This window comes from Dipodomys merriami, unplaced genomic scaffold (assembly GCF_024711535.1).
Source record: "Dipodomys merriami isolate MVZ:Mamm:240054 unplaced genomic scaffold, mDipMer1.0.p SCAF_18, whole genome shotgun sequence".
NCBI classification, from domain to species: domain Eukaryota; kingdom Metazoa; phylum Chordata; class Mammalia; order Rodentia; family Heteromyidae; genus Dipodomys; species Dipodomys merriami.
The window spans coordinates 11,256,082-11,283,572 of record NW_027203159.1 but is presented as its reverse complement, the minus strand read 5'-3'; the positions used below and the strand labels follow the sequence as shown (position 1 = coordinate 11,283,572).

The window sequence follows — 27,491 nt, the reverse complement described above, 5'->3', positions numbered from 1 at the left end:
GAGGAAGGAAAGGAGGAAGGAAGGAAGGAAGGAAGGGAAGAAGGAAGGAAGGAAGGGAGGAAGGGAGGAAGGGAAGAAGGAAGGGAAGAAAGGAGGGAAGCAACTACTGAGTTCAAACCCCAGTACTATCCCAAAATTAAAAAAAAAAATCAGTGTGAAGATACTGGATAGCAATGGAGAATACAAAGATGGAGATGGGGGTACAAAGATCTGGGAGAGTCGGGCACCGGTGGCTCACGCCTGTCACCTTAGCTACTCAGGAGGCTGAGATCTGAGGATCGTGGTTCAAAGCCAGCCCTAGGGAAGGAAAAGTCTGTGAGACTCTAATGTCCACTAAACCACTCAGGAAACCGGAAGTGGTGCTGTGGCTCAAGTGGTAGAGCGCTGGCCTTGAGCTGAAGAGTTGAGGGACAGCACCCAGGCCCAGAGTTCAAGCCCCATGACCGACAAAAACAAAACAAAACAAAAAACAAAGATCCTGTAGATAAACCTGGCACCCTAGTTCATTATCTTTTGGTGTGTGTGTTGGGGAACTATCAGCTAGTTATAGGGGCTGAAGAAGCACTTCTAGAAATTTCAGGAGATAACCAAGAAGTCAAAGGAACAGAAATTAGACCCACAACCCAGCAGATGAAGAGTCTCTGATGGTCCCCAAAAAAGCTGTATCTCAAAGGAAGGAAGACACTGACTCAACAGACTTCACTTTTCATCATCTTCAGCTCTGCAATTAGGCCAAGGTGACTTTGGTGTTCATATCCCAGGCAGAAGCCATATAAATCCTCTTGGGAAAGGCCTGAGCTTGGCTAAGAGTGTGGCTCAGTGTCTACGTAGAGTGCTCGTCTAGCATGCATGAAGCCCTGGGTTCAATTCCTCAGTACTGCATACACAGAAAGAGTCAGAAGTGGCGCTGTGGCTCAAGTGGTAGAGCACTAGCCTTGACCAAAACAGCTCAGGGACAGTGCTTAGGGCCCTGAGTTCAAGCCCCAGGCTTGGCAAAATAAAAATTTAAAAAGTACCTACCTGGCCTTCGTCATACCACATAATTCCTCGTTCCCCTCGAACTTCTTCAATACATCAGAACAGCAATACTTATGAGCGCAGAACCACAGCAGAAATCAGGAAAAGACTCCACGATTTGGTTGTCGCCACCAACCTTCAAACACATCTCATCATGGGCTAGAAGAAGAAAAACACACAGGATCAGGCTCCGCCCATGCACCTGCACACTCACCACACATTAATAAGGACAGCCTTGTCCTCAACGGTCCAGCATCCCTCCATCCAGCTTTGCCCTCTCTAGGCCACAGAGAGATGCCCTTAGAAGGAGGGGTGGCTCTTCTCCAGGGAGAATGACCTCTCTTCATGCCAGTCTGACTCGGCCACCCTCTGCCCTTGGAGCTCTCCCCATTGTGTTAACATCATATCCAAAGGCCAGGTGCGGGTAGCTCATCTCTGTCATCCCAGCTACTCAGGAGGCTGAGATCTGAGGATCGCAGTTCAAGGCCAGATGAGGCAGGAAAGTCCGTGAGACTCTTATCTCCAATGACCCATCAGAAGACCAGAAGTGACATTGTGGCTCACTGTAAAGGTTCAGGGACAGCAACCAGGCCCTGAGTTCAAACCTAGGGACCTCCTCCCCACACCCCGCAAGTTGGGTACCAGATACATAGAAAGAGGCATGAGCCATCGATCCAGCCCCATTGTGCCCTATTCTTGCATTTTCTCATCTCCAACCTGCACCTCCACTTTTTTGTTTTTGGTACCAGTCCTGGAGCTTGAACTCAGGGCCTGGGCTCTGTCCCTGAGCCTCTCTGTACTCAAGGCTAGTGTTCTACCACTTGAGCCACAGCGCCACTTCTGATTTTTTTTCTGTGTCTGTGGTACTGAGGAATCGAACCCGGGTCTTCGTGCATGCTAGGCAAGCACTCTACCACTGAGCCACCTTCCCAGCCATCCAGTTCATCTTCAAGGTTCATATTCCAAGCTACCTCCTCCAGAAAGTGCCATACTGGATTCCTACATACATAGCTGAATATTCACACACCAAACGTGCAAGGAGCTTGCACACCTGTCCAGTATTTTGTCCTTTCTTTCTCTTCACTCATCTGCTGGACCTAACTCTGGGGTCATGATCCTCACAAGATGGCCCTTTCCCATCAGGTTGGATCCTGGCAGACTCACAGTAACCCTGTTGCCCAAGAGCTACAGAAAGCATTTGTTCAGGGCTGGGTGTGCAGCAGGAAGTGTTTAACAGGAAATATCTGTATTCTCTGTGGCATCCAATGACTCCCTGAAGCCATCATCAAAAATGTGGAAGTTAACACACAAGCTTTTGGACAACCACAGGGTATTGTTTTGTGCTGGTCCGGGGACTTGAACTCAGAGCCTGGATGATGTTCTGTCCCTGAGTTTTTTTCCACTCAGAGCTAGCATTGTACCCCAGAAGCCACACCTCCATTTCTGCCTTTTTGGTGGTGCATTCTGGAGTTAAACAAGAGTCCCACAGATTTCCTGCCAGGGCTGGCTTTAAACTGCGATCCTCCCATCTCAGCCTCCTGAGTAGCTAAGATGACAGGTGTGAGCCACCAGGCACCCAGCTTACTGTGAAGTTTGCAAAACCTCCAGGCAATTCCTGATCCCGAAAAGCCCACAAGTCACAGGGGATCTAGAACAATCTCTTGAGGTGTGTCAGCCTCGAAGCCGACTTGGCATAGGGCCCGGGGTGAGGAGATCCAGCCTGCAAAGGAATCACCAAGTCAGAAGATGCAAGCCCACTGAATGACTTGTGGGAGAAAAGATCAGTGGAGGAGCAAAAAGGGCGGGGCCTGGGCCTGGGCCAAATCATGGAGCAGGATAAGGGACTTGAGCTCAGCCAGCTGAAGGCAATTCTTCTCCTGGCCCAGCTGCTGGGGGTTCAAGGTAAACACCCCCTCCTGGGTCTACAGCACCAGGTCTGGATGGACGGACAAAAACTCTTGTATTGGGGGAATCTGCACGACTTCCCCAATATACAAGCACTCTTTTCACCATCAAGGGGACCCTCCCATTCCAGAGCTCACTCCAGTGGTGATTCTAAGCAGGGGGTGGGGGGGGGGGTGGGGGGGGGCGTGTGGTGGGGGGGTGGGGGGGGCAAAGGGGAGGCTTAAGTTCCCCTTCCATTCCCCCAACCCAGGTCCTTCAGGTCTCTGCCAAGTACCCCGTCTGTTCCCCCCCCCCCCCCCCCCAGGAAACACAGCCAGAGGCTTCCAGGAAGTGACTCATCTGAAAGGCTGGGGCAAAGGGGCTTCTTCCAATGTCTACCCCTAAAAGCACTCCCCCAGCCCAGCTCCTAGCCAGTCCTCCCCCTCCCATCAGTGAGTCATCCAGTCAACAGGGACGTCCAACCCTGTCCACTACCAACCCCGGGGCCAGACTCAGTGTGTGTGTGGGGGGGGGTGGAGGCTGCTAGGCAGGGGCGGGAGCAACAGCCAAAGGAGGACTGGCCCTGGAGGCTGAGAGGTGTCCAGGCCTTGGTGCTGGCCCCAGGCTGTGAGTTCTAGTCCCCAACCCCCCCACCCCACGCCAGAGGAGCAGGGAGGGCAATGAGGGTGAGAGAGAGAGAGAGAGAGAGAGAGAGAGAGAGAGAGAGAGAGAGAGAGAGAGAGAGAGAAAGATCGGCTTGAGGAGTTGGAAAATAGCTTTGTGTTGGAGTTCACTTTGTGTGGGGGCTGCACTATTAGAAGGGCCTGGGGTACCTAGCTCACTCTCAAGACCCCCCCAACCCTGGATCAGGATACCTCTCCCTCCCTCCCTCCCTCCCTGCCCCCCACCCAGGCTCACCACCCAGGGACAGCGGCAGCAGACACAGCCACCAGATCCCAGGAACCGGGGTCGGCCCAGCCATGGCTTGACAGACTGACAGGACGGACAGACAGACAGCCGGAAGCAAGGGGCAGGAGGGAAGCAGCAGTCTCTCGGAGACCAAGCTGCTGGCTGCTGGCTTGGCCTTGCCCCGCCCTCTGGTCTGTTCCTGGAACCCCCGCCCAGGAGAGGGGATGGATGGGAGGGGAAGGTGGGGAGGGGAGGGAGAGCTGGGAGGGAGAGGGAGGGGAGGGGAAGTGGCTGCCCTTCCCAGTCTCAAGCCTCATCCCATCCACCACCAAACTTGGGGTGTGATTCTCAGAAAACACTTAGAAACCTCCTGCAACTCCCCAAAGTGATGGTCTGCTCATTGGATTCTTTGTTGGTGGTGGGTGGTGCTGTTGGTGGTGGGCATGGGACTTGAACTCAGGGTCTGGGGACTGTCCCTCCAGTCCCTAAGACGCTATCTCATCTCTCTGGTGAGCTAGGACCCCACTCCACCCCACACTGCTGGTTCTTGGGGTGCTATCTCCTGGCATAGAGCAGGTAAGAGGCTCCTACCCCCTGGAATTGGGATGAGGGGGCAGAGTTTCCTGCCAGGAAATGGAGGTGCAGCTTTCTTTCTTTGCCAGTCCTGGGTCTTGAACTCTGGGCCTGAGTGCTGTCCCTGAGCTCTTCAGCTCAAGGCGAGTGCTCTACCACTTGAGCCATGGCACCACTTCCAACTTTTTCTGTGTATGTGGTGCTGAGGAATCGAACCCAGGGCCTCATGCATGCGAGGCAAACACTCTACCACTGAGCCACCTTCCCAGCCACCTCCCCAGCCCATGCAACGTTCTTTTAATGCCCCAGATCTCTCACCAGCCCCTGCCATTACACCTGGAAAAACCAGTATATCATTCTCAAGACAGAAAACATGAAGTGAGAGTTACCATGGGGTGTGGGAAACTGAGTCAGTGTCTACTCCCCTAGTGTTATATGTCCCCACATTTCTCATCTGGGGAGTGAGGAGGGTTTGCTGTGGACATAGAAAGCTGAGGGCCAAAGACTCCCCTGGTTCACGCCTGTCATCCTGTAGCAACTCAGAAGGCTGAGATCTGAGGATCACAGTTCAATACCAGCCTGGGGGAAGTAGCGCTATGGACTACTCTACTTGAGCTGAAGATCTCAGGGCCAAGTTCAAGCCCCACGACCGAAGTTGGGGGTCAAGAAAATCCAAAGCCAGCCTGGATCAGTCTTGAGAGACTGATCTCCAATGAACTACTGGCAGTGGCACTGTAGATCAAACCGGTGGAATGCTAACCTTGAGTGGAAAAGCTCAGGGACAGGGCCTGAGTTCAAGTCCCAGGACCAGCACACACAAGAATACACATACATCAAAAAGTTGGAAGTGGAGGTGTGATTCAAGTGGTAGAGCACTAGCCTTGAACAAAAAGAAACTCAGAGACAGTGCCCATGCCCTGAGTTCAAGCCCCCGTATCGGCACAAATTTTATTTTTTTTAAAAAAAGGAAAATTGGGGGCTGAAAATGTAGCTTCATGGTAGAGTGCTCACATGAAGCCCTGGGTTTGATTTCTCAGTACACAGAAAGACCCAGAAGAGGTGCTGTGACTCAAGTAGTAGAGTGCTAGCCTTGGGCAAAAGCAGCTCAGGGACAGTGCCCAGGCCCTGAGTTCAAGCCCCAGGACTGGCAAAAAAAGAAAGAAAGAAAAAGAAAAAATGGGAAGCCAGTTGCTGGTGGCTACCACCTGTCATCCTATCTACTCAGAGGGCTGAAATCTGAGGATCACAGTTCAAAGTCAGCCCTGGGCAGAAAAGTTTGTGATTCTCTTATCTCCAATTAAATTACCCAAGGCCTCCAAGTCCTTACATGGAAAAATGTTACATATGAGAGAAACAAGCTGTGGACACAGACACAGGAGGTCTCAGAGAAAACATTGTAATTAAAACTTTCCAACCCAGTAGGCTAGACTTGGGGAGGGACAGAGATTTCTTACTGTCTCAGTAAGTGTCTAAACCTCAAGGCTAATGCTGTTATTCTCAGCGTACAGACAACCTACTTTTGGTCTATTAAAAAGCACACACACAAAAAGCACACACACATACACACACACACACACACACACACGTTTTGGTTATGGGGCTTGAACTCAACCAGATGCTGTAGCTGAGCCTTTGTGCTGAAAGCTAGTGTTCTACTACTCAAAGAGGACTTTTCTGCCCAGCTGGCTTTGAACTGTGATCCTCAGATCTCAGCCTCCTGAATAGCTAGGACCTGGCTAAAAGGCATATTTGTAGCAAGTACTTAACATTGTTTTCATACTGAAAATCACCTACTGTGTCCTTCGACCCAGCAATTAACCACAGTAGAAAAGTTGGGCTTTTCTGCCACCAGCATTTTTTACTTATTTTTGCTCTAAACTACTCTTTTATTCATTTAGCCAGTCCTAGGGCTTGAACTCAGGGCCTGGGCGCTGTCCCTGAGCTTCTTTTGCTCAAGGCTAGCACTCTACCACTTGAGCCACAGTGCCACTTCTGGCTTTTTCTGTATATGTGAGAAATCAAACCCAGGGATTCATGCATGCTAGGCAAGCACTCTGCCATTAAACCACATCCCCAGCCCTTCTTTTATTTTCTGTGCCAGTCTGGGGTTTGAACTTGGGGCCTGGATACCGTCCTTGAAGTTTTCTTTCTCTTCAAGGCTAGCATTCTATCCTTTGAGCCACATCTCCACTTTCAGCTTTTTGGTGGTTCGTTGGAGATAAGTCTCACAGACTTTCCTACCCAGCCTGGCTTTGAACCGTGAACTGCGATCCTCCAGATCTCACCCCCCCTGACTAATTAGGATGATAGGCCTGAGCCACCAGGACCTGGCTCTCTCTTCTAACTTCTAGTGAGTCCCTTCCTCCTTTGACAGCCCATTCTCTTAAGTGCTGGGGTTCAATGTTTCCAATATATCCCTTCACTCCAGAGCAAAAAGGATGTCTGGGGAGTAGGAGCTGGCTCCCAACACACACCTATAGAAGAAAAGGTCCCCCAAAATAGCAGAAAAAGGGCTTCCTCACCTCTGGCGAGGCCTGGCTACAGAATACAACCTTCAAACGATTGTTTTGAAAAGAGTTATTTATTGCCAAGAATGCTAGACACAGTGCAGAGTGTGTGTATGTGTGTGTGTGTGTGTGTGTGTGTGTGTGTGTGTGTGTCTGAAAGCCAATAGCATCCATTCAAGGAAGGCAGGGCAATGAACCGAACCCAGTGATAACCTGGAGGCCATCGAGCATGCGCAGGGGGTGGGGACACCCATGTTTCCTACAGAGGTGATGGGTCTGCTTCTGTGCATGCCCTGACCACCTTAGCCTTCTCCCTGGCTTCAGGATGCATCTCAGTCCAGCAACTCCCTTCCCCTTGCCCCCAGCAGATAGACAAAAAACAAACACACACAGAAGAAAAAGGCTTCGGTGACATCAGGTGTGCAGTTCTCGATTGCAGGGATCTGTTAGGGTGAACCGGGGTATTCAGATGACCAAGGTCACCCAATCTCTGCAGGACACAGGAGCAAAAGAATTTGGGTCCCGATGTCCTCTGAGGGCTGGAGTCCGACAGCCCCGACATCGGCCTGATTTTGTCTGCATTCGGGTGCCGGTCTTGAACTTGGGGCCTGGATGCTGTCCCTGAGCTCTCGGTTCAACTCAAGGCACGAGCGAGTGCTCTACCCCTTTGGAGCCACGGGTACTGCTTCTGATTTTCTGCTGGTTCCTCGGAGGGAAACGTTTCATGGATTTTTCCTTCCCCCGGGGCTGGCTTTGAACCACGATCCTCCAGATCTCAGCCCCCCGAAGAAGCTCAGATGATAGGTGTGAGCCACCAGTGCCTAGCACTAGGACAGGTATTATAGGATCACAAGGATCCAATCAAGGCAAATACAAGTCTCTGCCAGCCAGTACATTTTCTGTGTAGACAGAGACAAGCAATTTTGTCTTCCTCCTCCTCCTCCTCTTCACTGCTAGTGCAAGCACTGGGGAAGGGGAGATGCAGTCTCTCTTTGAGCACTTTGGTGTGGGCACGGGGAAGGTTAACTCCTCCAGCTGCTGGGTCTTCCATGGTTTCTCAGTGAGAATAGTTGGCCTACCAACTTCCCCATATTCTGGGAAAAGGAGAGCGGCAAACAGAACACCTGGCTTTTCTGGAATACCACAATCTGCCCCAAATAGCACATTTGTTCTCATGAATGCTACAGATGTCAGTGCCACAAGACCCAAGACCTGGCCACTGGCTGCCACTCCTGTGTAACTGGCAGTTAGGAATGAGAAGGACACTCATGAACACTAGGCCTCGGGTTTGCTTAGGAGCCGTAGAGAGGCCTGCCCTAGACAGCAAGTGTGTGTGTGTGTGTGTGTGTGTGTGTGTGTGTGTGTGTGTGTGTGTGTGTGTGTGTTTGAGAGAGAGAGAGATGGTTCTGGGGCTTGAACTCATGCGCTGTCCCTGAGTTTCTCCACTCAAGGCTAACGCCTAACCCTTGAGCCACAGCTCTAACATCTGGAGATAAGTCTCACAGACTTTCTTACTTAAGAGTCTGGTTTTCAAAAGGCCAGCCTCCGGATCGCAGCCTCCTGAGGAGCTGGGATTACAGGTGTGTGCTACCAGCACTGGACCCAGTGGGAACTTTTCATTTCACATTTCGGGCAACACGTTTCCCAGAAGCAGCCAGCCTGGGGTGAGAGACCGTGTCCCAGACCATTGTCTGGCCCAGAGATTCATAGCAGCTAGTCGGTCAGCCACAGCCCCCCTTGTCACTTGGCTGTCAACAAGGGGGCTGAGCTGGGGGTTCTGGGTGCTACTTAGCCACCATGCCCGGCTTCAGGAATGTGCCTGGAGGGTGACTGTACACTAGTACTGCAAGATCCAGTGGGACCAGAACTGTGCTTGTCTGCAGCAATCAGTGCCCGTCCCCGGGTCACAGTGGAGAAGGGGTTACTGGTGGGCGGGAACTGTCACAAGCGCTTCCTCTGGAGGCCTGGAGATGTCTACATTCTGTACAAGAAGAAGACACGGATCCTTCATCAGGAATGGAGGGGACACATGGTCCTACTTTCTAAGGATCCCCGCCTCCCCGCCACCTTCTTCACAAGGACTTCGGACCCTGATCTGCCCTAAGTAAGTTTCCTAATACACAATGGGCACTCAGATAATTGGGCAATGGTGGCTGAGCACGGGTAACTCATGCCTGTCATCCTAGCTACTCAGGAGGCTGAGATCTGAGGATCGTGGTTCAAAGTCAGCCCAGGCAGGAAGATCTGCGAGACTCTCATAATTCACCACATATACACAGACACACACACACAGCCCAAAAGTAGTGGTGCTGTGGCTCAAAGTGGTAGAGTGTTGTAAGCCTTGAGCACAAAAGCTCAAAGACAGTGCCCAGGCCCTGAGTTCAAGTCTGCAGGACTGACCCAAAACCAAATCTTAGGGAATAAGAGTAGTATTCTGGATAGATGGGAGTGGAGGGAAGACTGTCTGGTGCTGGACTCTCTGATAGCCTCGCCAACAAATATGGAAATATCACTTTATTTATATATTTCTCCCTCAGTCGTGGGGCTTGAACTCAGGGCCTGGGCACTGTTCCTAAGCTCTTGTTCACTCAAGGCTAGCGTCCTACCACTTGGAACCACAGCACCACTTCCAGTTTTCTGGTGGTTCATGGGAGATAAAGAGTCTTACAGATTTTCCTGCCCAGACTGGCTTTGAACCATGATCCTCAGAACTCAGGCTCCTGAGTAGTTAGGATGACAGGCGTGAGCCACCTGTGCCCAGCTAATACCATTTTATTTAATACTTTTTATTTATTTATTTATTTTGCCAGTCCTGGGGCTTGAACTCAGGGCCTGGGCACTGTCCCTGAGCTTCTTTGGCTCAAGGCTAGCGCTCTACCACTTGAACCACAGCACCACTTCCAGCTTTTTCTGTTTACAACAACAGAACCACTGAGGCAATCAACCTTGGGAGAAGACCCTAGCTAGTACCCTAGCTAGGGCTCCTGAGGGCTGGGGAGTCTGAATGTCCCCCCAAGTATGTGTCGGACCCCCCTCTCCCCACTAGTGACATCATGGCTACCTGAGGCTTATCTCGGTGTGTGTTCACAGTTGCCACATTCAGGAAAATAGATTCCTCTTTACAACCTGCCAAAGGGGGAAAAAAAGGCAAATGTAGTCCCTGGTGTTTGTGATGTGGAGTGCCAGTCTCTGTTTGGTTTGTTTTTTTTGTCAGGGGTAGGACTTGAACTCAGGGCCTGGGCACTGTCCTTGAACTCTTCAGCTTAAGGCGAGCGCTCTACCACTTGGAGCCCCAGCGCCACTTCCGGTTTTCTGGTGGTTCATTGGAGATAAAAGTCTCATGGATTTTCCTGTCCAGGCTGGCCTTGAACAGTGATCCTCAGATCTCAGCCTCCCTGAGTAGCTAGGATGACAGGCATGAGCCACCAGTGCCTGGCTCCCAAGAGACTCTTATCCCCAACTCACTAGCAAAAAAGTCAGAAATGGAGGTGTGGCGCAAATGGTAGAGCACCAGCCTTGAGCAAAAGAGTGAAGAGACAGCTTCCAGGCCCTGAGTTCAAGTCCTACTACTGACATAAAAAGAAAATAGAAAAACAAGTTAGGGCTGGGAAGGTGGCTCAGTTGTAGAGTGCTTGCCTAGCATGCATGAATCCCTGGGTTCAATTCCTCAGCACCACATACACAGAAAAAGCCAGAAGTGGAGCTGTGGCTCAAGTGGCAGAGTGCTAGCCTTGAGCAAAAGAAGCTCAGGGATAGCGCCCAGGCCCTGAGTTCAAGTCCCAGGACTGGCATATATATATACAATTGAGAAAGATAGGCTGGGGAAATTAGGCCCTTCATGGGATTTTCAAGCCATTTCCAGAAAATCATGGAACACTGCAGACAGCCAAGATCATAGCAGTCCCAAAGCGAACAGGTACAGAGCTTGCTTACCATACGCCACAGGGGTCAACTTCAGGACTGTGTGCAGGGGACACTTGAGGTACGGTAGCTGTTCTGTACACACAAAAAAGGAAGAGATTAGCTGGGCGCTGGTGGCTCACACCTGTTATCCTAATTCCTCTGGAGGCTGAGATTTGAGGATCACGGTTCAAAGCCAGCCCGGGCAGAAAACTCCCTGTGAGACTCTTATTTCCAATGAACCACTCAAAAACCGGAAGTGGTGTTGTGGCTCAAGCGGTAGAGAGCTAGCCATGGCTCAAGCGGTAGAGAGCTAGCCTTGAGTACAAAGAGGCTTGGGGACAGTGCTCAGGCCCTGAGTTCAAGTCCCACAACTGACAAAGAAAAGAGAGAGAGAAAAAAAGGAAGGGATAGCATGCAAATAATGATGCCCAGAAGACAGCCCCTCTGCCCCTCCCTCCCTCCCTTCCTCCCTCCCTCTCCCTTCATCCCCAGGAAGAGGTTGGGCACCTGCTGCTTTGTCAAGGAAATAGGCCAGGAGACAGCGCATCACCGCCTGGTAACAGATGACCAGAACATTCTCCTGCCTCTCCAGTTCCATGATGACAGGCTCCAGGCACTGGACCAGGTCCTTGTAAGACTGTGAAGGCAGAGCAGGGTAGATGTCTCTTAGGTTCTGGTTCTGGGACTAGAACTGCGGGACATTCTGGGTAATGGGCTCTGGTCTGCCACCCTAGAGATTAGGACCAGGGCTTCCTCCAGTTGGACTCCCCTGGATTCTGGGCTCCAGAGGGAAGCTGGGGGAGGGGAAAAAGGAAGAGGGGGTTGAAAAGGAGATAATCATCCCCCCGTACCCTCCCCAGGCCAATTCATAGTATGAGAGGGCTGGGTCTCAGGCCCAAGGGGTCACACAGGCCCGTGTGATCCTGTATCTCACCCTGTGCTACAAATTTCTTTTTTTCTGTTTTGTCAGTCCTGGGACTTGAACTCAGGGCCTGGGCACAGTCCCTCAGCTCTTCAGCTCAAGGTGAGCGCTCTACCATTTTGAGCCACAGCACCACTTCTGGTTTTTTGGTGGTTCATTGGAGAGAAGAGTCTCATGGACTTTCCTGCCTGAGCTGACCTTGAACTGACATCCTCAGATCTCAGCCTCCTGAGTAGCTAGGATTATAGGCATGAGCCACCAGTGCCCAGCCAGTGAAAGTCATTAAAATGAGGCCTCCAAGCCAGGTGTTGATGGCTTACACCTGTCATCCTCGCTACTCAGGAGGCTGAGATCTGAGGATCGTAGTTCGAAGCCAGCCCAGGCAGGAAAGTCCGTGAGACTCTTATCTCCAACGAACCACCTGAAAACTGGAAGTGGCACTGTGGCTCAAGGTGGTAAGAACGCTAGCACCTCTGTTTCTGATTTGGGGTTGACCAGAGTCTTGTCTTAGGGCAGGGAACAAATGCAGAGCATTTATAGTGGTCTTGTCTATCTGGGGAAGGTTCTGGAAGTGGAGCCTGAGCTAGGGATGACACATGGAACTACCCAGATGTCATCATCACCCCGTGGCAAGGGAAAACATGCAGAGAAAGGCTCTTTGGCAGTCACCAGGCAGCAGATAGGGGGGCTATACCTTCAAATCCTACTTACCGCCCCTTTGGGGTACCGATATCTGTACTTGTCCTGATCGTGCAGAGCAAACTCCAGTGGATAGTGATCCTGGATTTCCTCATAGGTCATTTCCTCGCAAACGCCCTGGGGAAACAATAGTCATTGTCACACAACCCACACGGGGAGGGAGGGTAGTGGGGTGGGCTTCAGGGGGAGTGGTAGAGGGGAGGGGAGAACAGTTGGAAGAGCTTTAACAAGCCGGGCACTGGTGGCTCACGCCTGTCATCCTAGCCACTCAGGAGGCTGAGGTCTGAGGATCGTGGTTCAAAGCCAGCCTGGGCAGGAAAGTCTGTGAGACTCCGATCTCCAATGAACCATCCAAAAAACCAGAAGTGGTGCTGTGACTCCAAGAGATAGATGCTCTAGCCCTGAGCAAAACGAACTCAGTGCTTAGGCCCTGAGTTCAAGTTCCAGTACCAGTGTATATACACACACACACATACACACACTCTGTACATGAAATATTCAGCAAATTATTGTTAACTATCCTCACACTATTGTGCTGTAGATAATAAGAATTTCCTCCTTCCCCATTCTCTTACCATCCTCCCCTGCTTGTCTCTGCTCTTTTTCTATGAGATCAAGTTTTTCACATTTCAACTATAGTTTTGGGTTTTATATCTTTTTTTTAATGTGCTGACCCTAAGCTTCATTATAATATTCTCTCTCTCTTTCTTTCCTTCTTCTTCTTTTTCTTTCCTTCCTTCCCCCTCCTTCCTTTCCTCCTTCCCTCCCTTCCCTACTTCTTTCTTCCTTCCTTTCTTCTTTCTTTCTTTCTTTTTTTCCTTTCTTTTCTTGTGCCAGTTCTAGGGCTTGAACTCAGGGCCTGGGCTATTCCTGACTTGCTAGGAACAGGATCCATTTGTTCAAGCCTACCAGCATTCCAAAGGATGGAAGTTTAAGAAGAAACCGGAATAGTAGTACATGCCTGTAATCCCAGCTACTCCTACTGGGGAGATGGAGTTAGAAGGGCTAAAAGTATAGGGGGAAAAATGGGAGACTCTATCTGAAAAGCTAAAAATGCAAAAAGGACTGAGGGCATATATAGCTCAAGTAACACAGAGTGAGTCCCTGAGTCCACTTTCAAGGGCTGCAACAAAGCAAAACAAAACAATCATGTCCAGTTTGCTCATAATATGTCCTTGCCAGTGACATAATATGAAACAGAAACACAAGACACATTCATTGGGAAGGCAACAATCAGGAACAGCCTTATTGAGGAATGATAGTTGCATAAGAAAATCCAAGAGATGTGCTGGGAAGGTGGCTGAGTGGTAGAGTGCTCGCCTAGCACGCATGAAGCCCTGGGTTCGATTCCTCAGTACCACATACACAGAAAAAAGCCAGAAGTGGTGCTGTGGCTCAAGTGGTAGAGTGCCAGCCTTGAGCAAAAGAAGCTCAGGGACAGTGCCGAGGCTCTGAGTTCAAGTCCAGGACCGGTTTAAAAAAGAAAAGAAAAGAAAGGGAAAAGGAAACAAAGGAAAAGAGTAAAGGAGGAGCAGGAAAGAGAAAGAAGGAAAAAGAAGATGAAAAGGAGATGATGATGATGGTGGTGGTGGTAATGATTGAAGCTCAGAGAGTCCTCAGTAACCTAGCAACAGAGGTGACCTGAAAATTGAGTAGCTTCCATGAAGAGATCAAAGTACTACTTTGAAACAGTTTATCTCTAACTAGACTAAAGTGATTCATCACTCACTGCCTGCCAAGAACAAAAATAAACCTTCTGGGCAAAGATAGCATTAACCAGAGTCTCACGTGATCTCTCGTGTGTGTGTGTGTGTGTGTGTGTGTGTGTGTGTGTGTGTGTGTGTGTTTCCTTGGACCTGAGTGTGTGTGTGTGTGTGTCCTGGGACCTGAACTCAGGGCCTGGGCTCTGCCCCTGAGCTTTTCTGTTCAAGGGTAACCCTACCACTTGAGCTGCAGCACCACTTCTGGCTTAGCTGAAGAGTCTCATGGAGTTTTGTGCCTGGGCTGATTTCCAACCAGGATCCTCACATCTCAGCCTCCTGAGGAGCTAGAATGACAGGCGTGAGCCACTAGCACCCAGCTCCACAACTGTTCTTATTTACAAATGCTTAGCATTTCATCAGAAATCTCCCAAGCATATATCAGATCTAAAATGCGTAAAGTGCTTCTAGAAATCAATAATTAATAGACAGAAAATCCAACATGGAAAAAAAAAAGATTAAAAAAAGAAAGCCCAGGAGAAGGCTGGGAAGGTGGTTTAGCAGTAGAGTGCTTGCCTACCATGCATGAAGCCCTGGGTTCCATTCCTCAGCACCACATACACAGAAAAAGCTGCAGGTGGCATTGTGGCTCAAGTGGTAGAGTGCTAGCCTTGAGTCAAAGAAGCTCAGGGACAGTGCCCAAGCCCTGAGTTCAAGCCCCAGGTGGCTGTGGTAGGAGAGGAAGAGGAGGGGAAGGGCTGGGTACCGCATCGATCTCGTTGAGGACCTTCCATTGTTCGTAGGGGACCCCCAGTGCCTCGGCGGTCTGAATTGTCCTCTTCATCTGGCTGGTCCACACCTTCAGATCCTTGATGTTCTGATTGCTGATGAACTGGGCCAGGCTCTTGGCAAACTGACACGCGCGCATAACAGATAAAATAACAGTCTCATATTTGGGGGCTTTCCAAGACACACCCCACCCCTGGCTGGTCTGGAGCTAGTTCATAGCTCTGTCTCAACTTCAGCTCAAATTCAAAGACTAACTTCCTGGACACAGCATACACACACACACCTCTGAGTGCTTCTCCTCACACCCCAAGAACAGGTACTGACATGATTCCTTGAATTCCACCCACCCTGTCCCAGAGCACACAGCCTCCACCCATCCAGACCTCAATATCTTTCCTGGCTTGTGGAACAGCCATTAGCTGTTTTTGTCATTCCTGGGGCTTGAACTCTGGACCTGGGCACTGTTCCTGAGCTCTTCAGCTCAAGGCTAGCGCTCTACCACTTGAGCCACAGCGCCACTTCTGGTTTTCTAGTGGTTTATTGGAGATCAGAGTCTCATGGACTTTCCAGCCCGGGCTGGCTTTGAACTGTGATCCTCAGAGCTCAGCCTCCTGAATAGCTAGGATGGCCACCGGCACCTGGCTTATTTTATTTTAGTCAGTCCTGGGTCTTGAACTCAGAGCTTGGGTGCTGTCCTTGAGCTCTTTCTGAACAAGGCTAGCACTCTACCACTTTGAACCACAGCACCACTTCTAGTTTCCTGGTGGTTCATTGGAGATAAGAATCTTCCAGACTTTCCTGCCAGGCTGGCTTTGAACCTCAATCTTCAGATCTCAGCCTCCTGAGTAGCTAGGATCACAGATGTGAGCCACCAGTGCCTGGCCTACTTTATTTTTTGCCAGTCCTGGTTCTTGAACTCAGAGTCTGGGCCCTGTCTCTTAGCTTCTATTGCTCAAGACTAATGCTCTACCCTCATTTTAGCCATAGCTCTATTTCTGGCTTTGTTTTGTTTTGTTTGTTTGGGTAGTTCACTGGAGATAAAGAATCTCCTGGTCTCTCCTTCTCAGGCTGGCCTCAAACTTCGATCCTCAGATCTCAGCCTCCTGAGGAGCTAGGATAACAGGCGTGAGCCACTGGCACCAGGCTCATCTTCAATTGCATCTGAACTACAAGGGCTCAAGCCTGGTGAACATACACATCTGTGGGATGAAGCCCCCTCCCCAGGGGTATAGATGCCAGCAGACAACTGCCCGGGCACGGACCTCTCTGCCCCGGGGGGACAGTCCTGGGTCCCCACGAATCTGGCCCTTGAGGTTGAGCTCGCTTTCTCCATGCCGGCAGAGGTAGATAGAGCGGGGAGTCACTTGGATGTTCATGAGGTAATATACAATCCGGCTCTGGATGTGGTCGGCCATGCAATTCACTACATAGCTCTTCCCCACGTCCATGATCTTGATGTAGGAGAGCTCCCTTCCAGAGAGAGAGAGAAAGAAGAGAGAGAGAGAAAGAGGCTGTGATTGTGGCCATTGGCCTGGGAGACACATCTGGCCAGCTAGAGGAACCAGCTGCAGAGCCTTAATTAGCAGCCTATCTGCTCGCCCTTGACTGATCAGCGAGGTGCTGTGGATGGAAGAGGAACAAGGGGTAGCCTGTTAGCTTTGAGCAAAAGGGCTCAGGGACAGCACTCAGGCCCCAAGTTTGAGCCCCATGACCGACAACAAAAAGAAAAGGCATCACATGTCAGATTGGGAGTTAGCATGAGCCACAAAGAATTGGAATTTCAAGTGCTCCAAGATAAATCAGTAGACCTCCTTTATTTTATTTTATTTTATTTTTTGTCGGTCGTGGGGCCTGAACTCTGGGCCTGGGCGCTGTCCCTCAGCTCTTCAGCTCAAGGTTGGCGCTCTACTGCTTGAGCCACAGCACCACTTCTGGCTTTTTCTGCTTCTGTGGTGCTAAGGAATCAAACCCAGGGCCTCATGCATGCAAGGCAAGCACTCTACCACTGAGCCACCTTCCCAGCCCCAGAAGACCTCCTTTAGTTCTATGTTCCTCCCTCTCTCTCTCTCTCTCTCTCTCTCTCTCACACACACACACACACACACACACACACACACACACAAACACCCCACCTTGGCCTGGCTTCGGGTCAAGGGCCCCCCAGAGGAAAATCCCAGAGCAAACACCTTGCCCATGTTTATTCCTCCCTCCTCACCCTTCTGGTCCTGCTCTTTGGCGTAGATCTTCTTCGTGGAATCCATCTGTGTGGACCCAGAAGTCATCGCTGCCAACATAGTGGTGAGTGGTGCGTCCAGCCTAACTCGGGAAAGTCACAAGGCGGAAGTCGGTTTGGGACTAGGAGCTTCCGCTGGGTGTGAGCCGAGGCCCAGGCTGACCTTTATTTGGTCCTGAGCCTCACTGGGGTCGGGAGACAGCATCGCCTCCATGTTGAGTCAAGATCAGACTCCTGAGGACCACTTGTATGGAGGAGGCTGTGGGGCTCAGGCGGCGCCACTTCTGGTTTTCTGGTTGTTCATTGGAGATAAGAGTCTCACAGACTTTCCTGCCTGGGCTGGCTTTGAACCATGATCATCAGATCTCAGCTTTCTGAGTAGTTAGGATGACAGGTGTGAGCCACCAGCGCCCAGCATGTAATGCCTTGTGAAGGTATCTTGGCGAGGCTGTAACAGGAGCCCCAAAGGGTCTGGATAGGCCACGACCCGATCCAGGAGCTGTGATGGGGAAAGGCTTACCTTGTAGCCATTCTGTTCCCCAAAATTAGAGATGGTGGCCCTTCGTTCCCGGGTGGTGTTGGTTGCATCAAACACCTAGGACAAAACTGGGGTTAATTCAGCCTCCAGACTTAGTGGGAAAAGGTAGATGCTAACAAAGATTGCAGGGTAAGCTTGGCCCTGGTGGCTCCCGCCTGTCATCCTGGCTACTCAAGAGGCTGAGATCTGAGGATCGCGGTTCAAGGCCAGCTTGGGCAGAAAAGTCCTTAAGACTCTTATCTCCAATGAACCACCAGAAAAATGGAAGTGGCGCTGTGGCTCAAGTGGTAGAGCGCTTGTCTTGAGCTGAAGAGCTCAGGGACAGCGCCCAGGCACTTGAGCCACAGCTCCACTTCTGGCTTTTTGGTGGTTAATTGTCAATAAGAGTCTCAAGGGCTTTCTGCCCTGGCTGGCTTTGAACCATGATCCTCAGATCTCAGCCTCCTGAGTAACTAGGGTGACAGGCCTGAGCCACTGACACCTGACATCTGAATTTTTAAAGTCAACTAAATATTGACCATGTTGAGAAGTCCTTCTCAAAACAAAATCAACAGAGAAAATGAAGGGAACCAAGATAAAATTAGAGATCAAGTCTAGTGTGTATAACAGGAACTTTATGAGTGAGTTTACAGGAAGTGATTGAGGTGGTTTTTCAAAGAACTACTGGAGGGGCTGGCAACGTGGCTCAGTGGTAAAGTGCTTGCCTAGCATGCATGAAGCCCTGGGTTTGATTCCTCAGTACCACATCCACAGAAAAAGCCAGAAGTGGCGCTGTGGTTCAAGTGGTAGAGCGCTCGCCTTGAGCTGAAGAGCTGAGGGACAGCGCCCAGGCCCAGAGTTCAGGCCCCACGACTGACAAAACAAAAAACTCACAAAGAAAAACAGAAGGGAGCAAGCAATTGTGGGCTGAACTGGGGTTCCCCCCAAGATACCCCAACTTCACTGTACCCCACCCTCCCAGGTTGGCTCTCAGCTGCTTCCTGAATAGCAGTCAGTGCTGGGCCCGGCTCTCCACACCAGGAGAAATCACACGTGGGCTGCCCTTAGACATCGTCAAAGCCTTAATTTCTAGAAACGAAGAGAAATGTCTCAGGTTTCAATGCAGCCACAAGCCCAAAGGGAAACCTCAGCCCAGACGTGGCCTCCAGCGACTCCTGCGTAGCTTCCTCTCCCACGCTGGCACCCAGGGAACATTCTGGATAAGCGGGAAGACTTCTGGGTCTCCCATCTCTACTGTTGGGGTGTCACACTCACCGCCACGTGTCCCCCCTATTCACTGAGGAACCTCCGGATGTCACAGAGGGCTGTCAGGGCACACTGCCTTCAAGACAGAAAACACAGGGTTAAATAGTCAGCGCTGGCTGTGGGAAGGAAGTGGTTCACTTTCTGACAGACAGCAAAGGCCCAGATACTGGTCCCATTCTTTGTGTGTGTGTGTGTGTGGGTGTGCCAGCCCTGGGACTTGAACTCAGGACCTGGGCGCTGTCCCTCAGCTCTTCAGCTCAAGGCGAGTGCTCTACCCCTTGAGCCACAGCACCACTTCCGGTTCTCTTCTGGTTGATTGGAGATAAGAGTCTCCTGGACTTTCCTGCCCAGGGCTGGCTTTGAACTGTGATCCTCAGATCTCAGCCTCCTGAGTAGCTAGGATGACAGGCGTGAACCACCAGTGCCCAGCTAGCAATACATTTGATCTTACTTGGCCTACTAACTGGATAATCATTTGAATGATGTTTTCCATCGTAAAGGGACTTAAGTTCAAGATGACTTACGTTCAAATGAAGAGCAGCTTGCTATGTTGCGTGAGGTTCCTGGCATCTCTGAGCCTCAGTTTCCCCAAGTGTAAAACGACACCTGACAATGAACTTCAAGAACCCAGCACAGCTGAGTACCAGAAGCTCAAACCTGTCATCCTATCTACACAGAAGGCTGAGATCTGAGGATCACGGTTCAAAGCCAGCCCGGATAGGGAAGTCCAGGAGACTCTTAGCTCCAAAAGCCAGAAGTGGAACTGTGGCTCAAGTGGTAGAGCAGTAGTAGCCTTAAGCACAAAAGCTTAGGGACAGAGCCCAGGCCCTGAGTTCAAGTGCAGCACCAGAAAACAAAAACAAAACACCAGCACACAGTAACACAGGTCTTTTCCTGCAGCTCTATGTGGCCAGGAGGTAAGCTTTGAGTTAACCCATTGTTTGGCAACAGAAATCTGGGTGTCAGACTCCACTTTCCCATCCCTCAACCTGGCTGTGATGCAATCACAGCTCACTGGTGCAAGCCCGACAGTGGGCAACTCCTGTCCCCTGGTGGCCAGACACGGGACAGATGGCCCGTACCCATGGTAGCCTGTCATTCTCTATATAGAGTTGGATTTGGGGAAGAACTTAGCAAACTTTTGCTCTTTCCTGATGGCTGAGGCCAAAACAGGTCTGTTCCACCCTAGGCCAAGAGATCTCCAGGAGGTTTGGCTCTCAGGGGAATGTGGAAAGGAGAGATCAGCTCCAGGCCGAGCTAAAACCTTTCCCCATGGACACCCCAACTTGGCCTTCCTGATCACTGTAAGACCTCTCTCTCTCTCTCTCTCTCTCTCTCTCTCTCTCTCTTTCTCACACACACACACACACACACACACACACACACACACACACACACACACATACAGGCAGAGTGGCTCATGCCTGTCATCCTAGCTACTCAGGAGGCTGAGATCTGAGGATCATGGTTCAAAGCCAGCCTGGGCAAGAAAGGTTGTGAGACTCTTTATCTCCAATAAATCACCAGAAAACCAGTAGTGGCCTGTGGCTCAAGTGGTAGAGTGCTCACCTTGAGCTGAAGAGCTGAGGGACAGCGCCCAGAGTTCATGTCCTACACCACCACCAACAATAAAAGAGCATGCCCAGCACATGCCAAACATACTCCACTCAGGAGGGGCATTATTATACTGGGGAAAATGAGCAAAGGTGCCACCTGCTCCATTTCTGAGGCCCATATCCAAACCATCTAGAACCTTCCATGGAAGGGCTGGAGTAGACAAACAGGACCTTAAGCCTTTGTGCTGCCCTGGCTAAGCCTTCTGCCTCTCTTCTGGGCAGGGATAGGCCAGCCGAAATAGGAAGCCACACATAGAGTTTTCTTTTGTAATTAATTAGTTGACTTATTTTATTTTATTTGCTGGTCCCGAGGCTTGAACTGAGGGCCTGAGCCCTGTCCCTGAGCTTCTTTTGCTCAAGGCTAGCACTCTACACCTTGAGCCACAGTGCCACTTCTGGCCTTTTCTGCATATGTGGTACTGAGGAATCGAACCCAGGGCTTCCTGCATGCTAGGCAAGCACTCTACCCCTAAGCCACCTTCCCAGCCCCACTAGCCAGGGTTCTGAAGTAGCTAAGTGAGTGTCACCCACAGCTCAGCCCCCCCCCAGAGGTTGATCCTGCAGGGACCTTTCCCAACAGAAGTACCCCCCTTTTTCCCTCTCCCCCCGTAGCCCCTCAGTCCCCCACATACTCACTTCCTGATTTTCAGGCCTTCTTCATTGTCTGGGAGGAAAAACTCAAAAGATGTGTATGTTTTCACCATGCTGCGGTGATACTGGCCCACGTTGAGTTCTGGGGAGGGGGGGGGCGGGGAGGGGCCCGAGAGGAGAATAAATAGCTCAAGCTTTCCCAGAAAAGCGATCCTACCTTTTCCCAGAAAAGCGATCCTACCTTTTCCAAGAAAAGCAATCCTACCATTTCCCAGAAAAGCGATCCTACCATTACCCAGAAAATTGATCCTACCATTACCCAGAAAAGCGATCCTACCATTTCCCAGAAAAGTGATCCTACCTTTTCCCATATCAGGAGCCTTTCTCTCCACCCACCCACCCACCCAACCTTCTCTCCCCCCTTCCCCTCCTCACCAGGCCCCAATCCCCCCCTGGGAGACGCACCCCGGGTGGGTACACCAATCCAGTTCAGGTACCGAGTCAGCTTCTTGGAGATGTAGGTCTTGCCTCTAGCAGGTAGGCCCACCATGACGATCAGTGTGGGGCAGTTGGTCATACAGACTGGAAAGCAAGTAGGGCATAGGGTAAGCTATGGTTGGGGGCGGGGAGCTGCCAGTGTGTTCCTCCCTCCGCTTCAGAGAATTTGTTCAGTGCTGTCTCTTCCTGGCTTCGTGGTCTCAGCAGCCCTACAAGCCCAGTTTCAAGTTAACAGCTCCTGGGCATGTGGCTCAGTGGTAGAGTGCTCACTTAGCATGCGTGAAGCCTTGGGTTTGATTCCTCAGTACCACATACACAGAAAAAGCCAGAAGCGGTGCTGTGGCTCAAGTGGTAAGAGCGCTAGCCTTGAGCCAAAGAAGCTCAGGGACAGTGCCCAGGACTGGCAACAAAAAGGGAGGAAGGAAGGAAGGAGGGAAAGTAATAAGGGAGGGAAGAAACAAGGGAGGGAGGAAAGAAGGAAGGAAGGAAAGAAGGAAAGAAAGAAAGGAGGGAGGAAGGAAAGCAAGCAAGCAAGAAGCCTGGTGCCGGTGGCTCACGCCTGTAATCCTAACTACTCAGAAGGCTGAGATCTGAGGATCACGGTTCAAAGCCAGCCCAGGCAGGAAAGGCCTTGAAACTCTCATCTCCAGCAGAAAACTGGAAGTGGCGCTGTGGCTCAAGTGGTAGAGCGTTAGCCTTGAGCTGAAGAGCTGAGGACAGTGCCCAGGCCCAGAGTTCAAGCCCCGCAATGGTCCTTGCGCATCTTTTGCTCAAGGCTAGTGCTCTACCTCTAGCGCCACAGCGCCACTCCCAGCTTTACCTGTGATTAACTGGAGATAGGAATCTCCTGGACTTCACTGTCCAGGCTGGTTTCGAACCATGATCTTCAAATCTCAGCTTCCTGAGTAGCTAGGATTACAGGCGTGAGCCATCAGTGCCCGCCTGTTTGCCTTTTCATTTGGTACATTTCCTTTCTTTGCCAGTCACAAAAGTTGACTCTTTGTTTCTTTATGTGGGGGTTGTGGGGCTTGAACTCATGACCTGGGAGCTTTCCTTGTTTTTTTTTAAACTCAAGACTAACACTCTAGCATTTGAGCCACAACTCTACTTCCAGCTTCTGTGATGCTTAATTGAAGATAAGAGTGTCCTGGACTTTCCTGCCCAGGGTTGACTTTGAACTGAGATCTTCAGATCTCAGCCTCCTGAGTATCTAGCATGGTAGTGTTCCGCTCAAGCAATTCTCCCTCTCTCTCTTTTGACCAGTCCTGGAACTTGAACTCAGGACCTGGACATGGTCCCTGAGCTTCTTTTGCTCAAGGCTAGCGCTCTACCACTTAAGCCACAGCGCCACTTCCAGCTTTTTCTGTGGATGCAGTCCTGAGGAATCGAACCCAGAGCTTCATGCATGCTAGGCGAGCACTCTACCACTAAGCCACACTCCCAGCCCTCAGTATTTATCTTGTCTCTGACCCTTTACAGGAAACTCGGACACTAGAAGGTCCTAATCGGTGAAATCGGAATGCCACAACTCTTCAGGGAAATAATGTCCTCTACTTGCTTTTGCACAACAGGCCGAACCTGCAGGGCACACCTTGTGTTCACTGCCCTTGGGACTTAGGGTGTAGAGACCATGAGCTAATCCTGGGCGCCCCCCCCCACCCGCACAGACATTACCTAGGGGCCAGAGGCTCCTGCCTGGCAGCCTAGCCACTGGGGAGGCTGAGGTCTGAGGATCACAGTCTGAGGGCTGCCCAGGCAGGAAAGTCTGTGAGACCCACATCTCCAATTAACTTAGCGCCAGAAGTGCTGGCTCAAGTGGCAGAGTGCTAGCCTTGAGCTAAAAGGAGCTTGGGGGACAGCATCTGGGTCCTGAGTTCAAGCCCCAGGACTGGCAAAAGAAAGAGAAAAGCCTCAGCATCTGCCAAGATGGGAGGAAGAGAAATGAACTGAGGCCTGAGGGCCGATGGATAGTTGTGGGGGGGATCTGTCTGCACCCACAAACTTCCAGCCAAAGACAATCAGGGATGTTGAACTGATAAACTGGCACTTTCCATCTGCTCCCCATTTTCATGGGGCCACCCTTTCCCTGTCCCTCAGGGACAACCCCAAAGTCCTCAGGATTGGGGTTCCGGGCCCCCTGTTCACAAGTCCTATCTTCCTAGATTTGCTTCTATAGTTCAGGCCTCCCTCCGCCCACAGCATTTGAAGATACAACTCCCATCTCTTGATAAACATGCCCAGCAGGGTGCCGTCCCTCACACCTGTAATTTTGGCTTCTGGAGAGGGTGGCATCTGAGGATCAGGGGTCAAAGCAGACTGGGAAAGATGTGAGAATTTTCTCTCTCAGATAAACTAGCAAAAGAGATGGAAGGGGAGCTGTGACTCAAGTTGTAGAGCGCCAGCCTTGAGCAAAAGAAGCTCAGGGTTGGCACCAGGCCCTGAGTTCAAGCTCCAGGGCAGGGATTTGAAAAACACACAAAAAACCACGTGGGCAGACAGTATATTGGGTCCAGGCACAAAAACAAGGTAATAAATTAGCTATCATCTCTGCTCTTTATGATAAGCTCCAGAGAAATGGTCCCACAGGTAAATCAAAGTTCACCAACAGGTTGGGTGCCGGTGGCTCACGCCTGTCATCCTAGCTACTCAGGAGGCTGAGATCTGAGGATCACCGTTCAAAGCCAGCCCGGGCAAGGAAAGTCTGTGAGACTCTGATCTCCAAGGAACCACTCAGAAAATCAGAAAGGGGCGCTGTGGCTCAAGTGGTAGAGCGTTCGTTCGCCTTGAGCTGAAGAGCTGAGGGACAGCGCCCAGGCCCAGAGTTCAAGCCCCATGACCAACTAAATCATTCAGCTCACAGGCACACACACCACCACTAAGCAAACAAGACAGGAGATACATGAGCGGATGAGGAAGGAAATGTTGAGAACAGATGGATATAGCTTCCTTCTCTAGTTCATTTCCTGTAAATCAAATGAAAGCCATCAAAGCCCTAGCAGCCCAGAGGCCCAAGTCATGGTGGCAAGAGAGAGCCCTCCTCCCCCTCAAATTCTGGACACTTCCATGGACTCAAGTCCCTGGAGTGGAGTCCATGATGGATTCCTGACCTGCATCTTGCTCCTCCTCTCTCTGAGCCCCCCCCCCACTGGGAAAGGAAGAGCTCTTGATTCAAATAAAGCAGCCTGGATCCTGGTATGGGTGGTACATATCTGGAATCCTAGCTCCTCAGGAGGCTCAGATCTGAAGATCACAGTTCAAAGCCAGCCCAGGGAAGGAAAGTCTGTGAGACTCTTCACTCCAATGAACCACCCAAAGAAGCCAGAAGTGGAGCTGTGTGGTTCAAAGTGGTAGAGCGCTAGCCTTGAGCTCAGGGACAGATCCCAGGACCTGAGTTCAAGCTCCAGTAGTGGCATAAATAAATGAATGCACGCATGCATGCAGGCATGCATGAATGAATAAATCAAAATGGCTCAGGGGTCCAAGTCTACACTGCCATGATCCTGGGTACTTTCTGCCCCACCAGACCCCAGAAATTCACAGTGTAAACTGAGAGGTGAATCCTGAGAAAGATAAGAATTTCAGGTACTCAGACTTGCTGATGTTGGAGGCGGGGGAAGGGGGTTTGAGGGGAGTGGTGGATGTAGAGGGGGCATAGGACCGAAGGAGCTGGAGACTAGACACCAAAGAAAAAGCAGAATATAGCTGGGTGCTGGTGGTTCAGACCTGTCATCCAAGCTACTCAGGAGGCTGAATTATGAGGATCTCAGTCTCCTAAGAACCACCAGGAAACAGGTAGTGGTGCTGTGGCTTAAAGCACTAGCCTTGAGTGAGAGAGCTCAGGGACCGAGCACTTGGGTCCTGAGTTCAAGTCCTACCACCACCAACCGAGTAAGAGAAGGAGGAAGAACTCAATCTCTCAGAACTCATTCCTACCAGAACTCATAGTGTGAGCACAGAAACATACACATTGCTCTCCCCATTCACATCAGGGTCAAAGTCTTGGCCTTCGAAGGTCTAGTGGCACTGGCCAAGCTCCCCCGCTTTTCTTATCACACAAAGCAGAGGTCAGGGGTTTGGGGAGATCACAACGGGGCTCTGTATCTCCCCAGATCCTTGCCACGTTGCAAACTCATGATAGTGTTTCATTTACTCCTGAAACAAAAATGCTCTTCTTCCCAGGGCTGGGAATGTGGCTCAATGGTAGAGCCCTGGCCTAGCACGCACGAAGTCCAGGGTTCGATTCCTCAGTACCACTTACACAGACAAAGCCAGGAGTGGTGCCGTGATTCAAGCGGTACAGCACCTGGCCTTGGGTGGAAACAGGTGCCCAGGCCCTGAGTTCAAGCCCCAGGACTGGAAAAAAAAAAGAAGTTCTCCCAGGTTATAAGAAAAGGTGCAGATTTGTTATGCCTATAATCCCAGCTCCTCAGGAGGCTGAGATAGGAGGATCCAACTTCAAAGATGACCAGGGCAGGAATGTCTGTGAGATTCTCAACAACAACAACAACAGTAATAATAAACTGCTTCACGTGCAGTGGTGATTCCAAGGCTTCGAGCGCCAGCCCTAGAAGTTCAGAGACAACAAACACCCAGGAGATGGAGTTGAAACCCCTTAGGGCCAGCACCAATAAATAAACAAGTGAATGCAGGTGCGTCCAATCTGAAGCAACTGGACGCTGGTACTTCTCTAAAAGTGCTTCCCCAATGTGGGTTTTTAAAGCCCAAGGGTATATATCCTCTGACCTAGACTTACGCCTGGGCCAGGTTCTTGGGTCAGAGAGATCAAGGGTCTCACCCCAGGGTCACCCAAAACCAAATTCCCAGCTGAGACCACCAGCCCTGTCCCATCTAGGAGCCCAGGAAGAGGTGAGGGTGTGTGTGGGGACCCTGGTGACCCTGATGACCCTCAGAGTTCCTCTTCCTTAGCCCCCCCATGTCCCCCCTCCACCAAGATGACAGTGGCCCACACAGCCCCCCCCAAACTCCAGGTACCTGATCCCTGCCCAGTCACCCCAACACCGCCTCATCTGTCCCCCCCATACCCATCACCTGTCCCAGCTTTCCCACGGGTCCTCTCCCCTCCCCTCCCCCGTCCCCCCCCATGCCAGGTCCCCCTCCTTCCCCCCCATCTCACCCCCACGCTGGCAGGCGTGCAGAGCGGGCCTCCCATTGCTGTATGGCATCCAGATCTTCTTCAGGGGGTTCTGGGTTAACTCGCGTGGGGACGCCATCCCCAGATCCGATGGACGGTGGGCGATCGTTGCGGCCACCGCCACCAATGCTGCCGCCGCCGCCAGCAGCTGGGCCACCCGAGGCCACGCCCCTCCCTCGGGCCACGCCCCTCCCTCGGGCCACGCCCCTATCCTAGTTGCCGCTAGGCTGGTCCAGCCCCTGGAATAACCCACCCCCGGGATAACCAGGCCCCTCCGACTCCACCAATCAACCCGGAGGGGGCGGGGCGGGCCTCGCGACGTTCGCACGCACGCCTCTCCCCCTCATTCATTCTTGGAGGATTTGTTTGGAACCCGGCGCGCAAGACTGAGAATGCGCATGCTCATCTCCCAAGGTGCGCTAGACCCGGATTTATGTAAGCCCGCCCCTTTCCCCTTCCCTCCGTTTCTCCTCCCCCCACCCCACACCGTTATACCTCAACCTCCGTGTCGATTTGCATAAGCCACGCCCCCTCCGCCGCTGCAGCCCCGCCTCTGAGGAGACTTGGGGTTCCGCTACAGGCTGAACGACGCGGGCAGGGGGCGGAGCTTGCACCGTTTCCCCGCCCCCCCACACGCTGTTCCGGGATTGCCTTCTGACCAATTAAAAATCAGAGCGACCGGCACTTCTTTACAAATTGCCTTCTGAACAATTAA

At 51.4% G+C, this 27,491-nt stretch overlaps 1 protein-coding gene and 1 pseudogene across 1 annotated transcript; both read right to left on the bottom strand.

The window, feature by feature from the left end:
• LOC138829991 (protein shisa-5-like) overlaps positions 1-7,452 on the bottom strand; it is a 15,993-nt pseudogene extending 8,541 nt beyond the window's left edge.
• A 1,344-nt stretch (positions 7,453-8,796) lies between these two features.
• On the bottom strand, positions 8,797-26,855 carry LOC138829990 (6-phosphofructo-2-kinase/fructose-2,6-bisphosphatase 4-like). The gene is given in 13 exon segments (XM_070026472.1): positions 8,797-8,871; positions 9,952-10,016; positions 10,824-10,886; positions 11,301-11,430; positions 12,427-12,531; positions 14,881-15,027; positions 16,166-16,373; positions 17,119-17,219; positions 17,657-17,731; positions 18,929-18,995; positions 21,172-21,268; positions 21,592-21,708; positions 26,759-26,855. Coding segments are annotated over 13 exon segments (1,332 nt in total). The 3' UTR covers positions 8,797-8,811.
• Between the last annotated feature and the right edge of the window lie 636 nt (positions 26,856-27,491).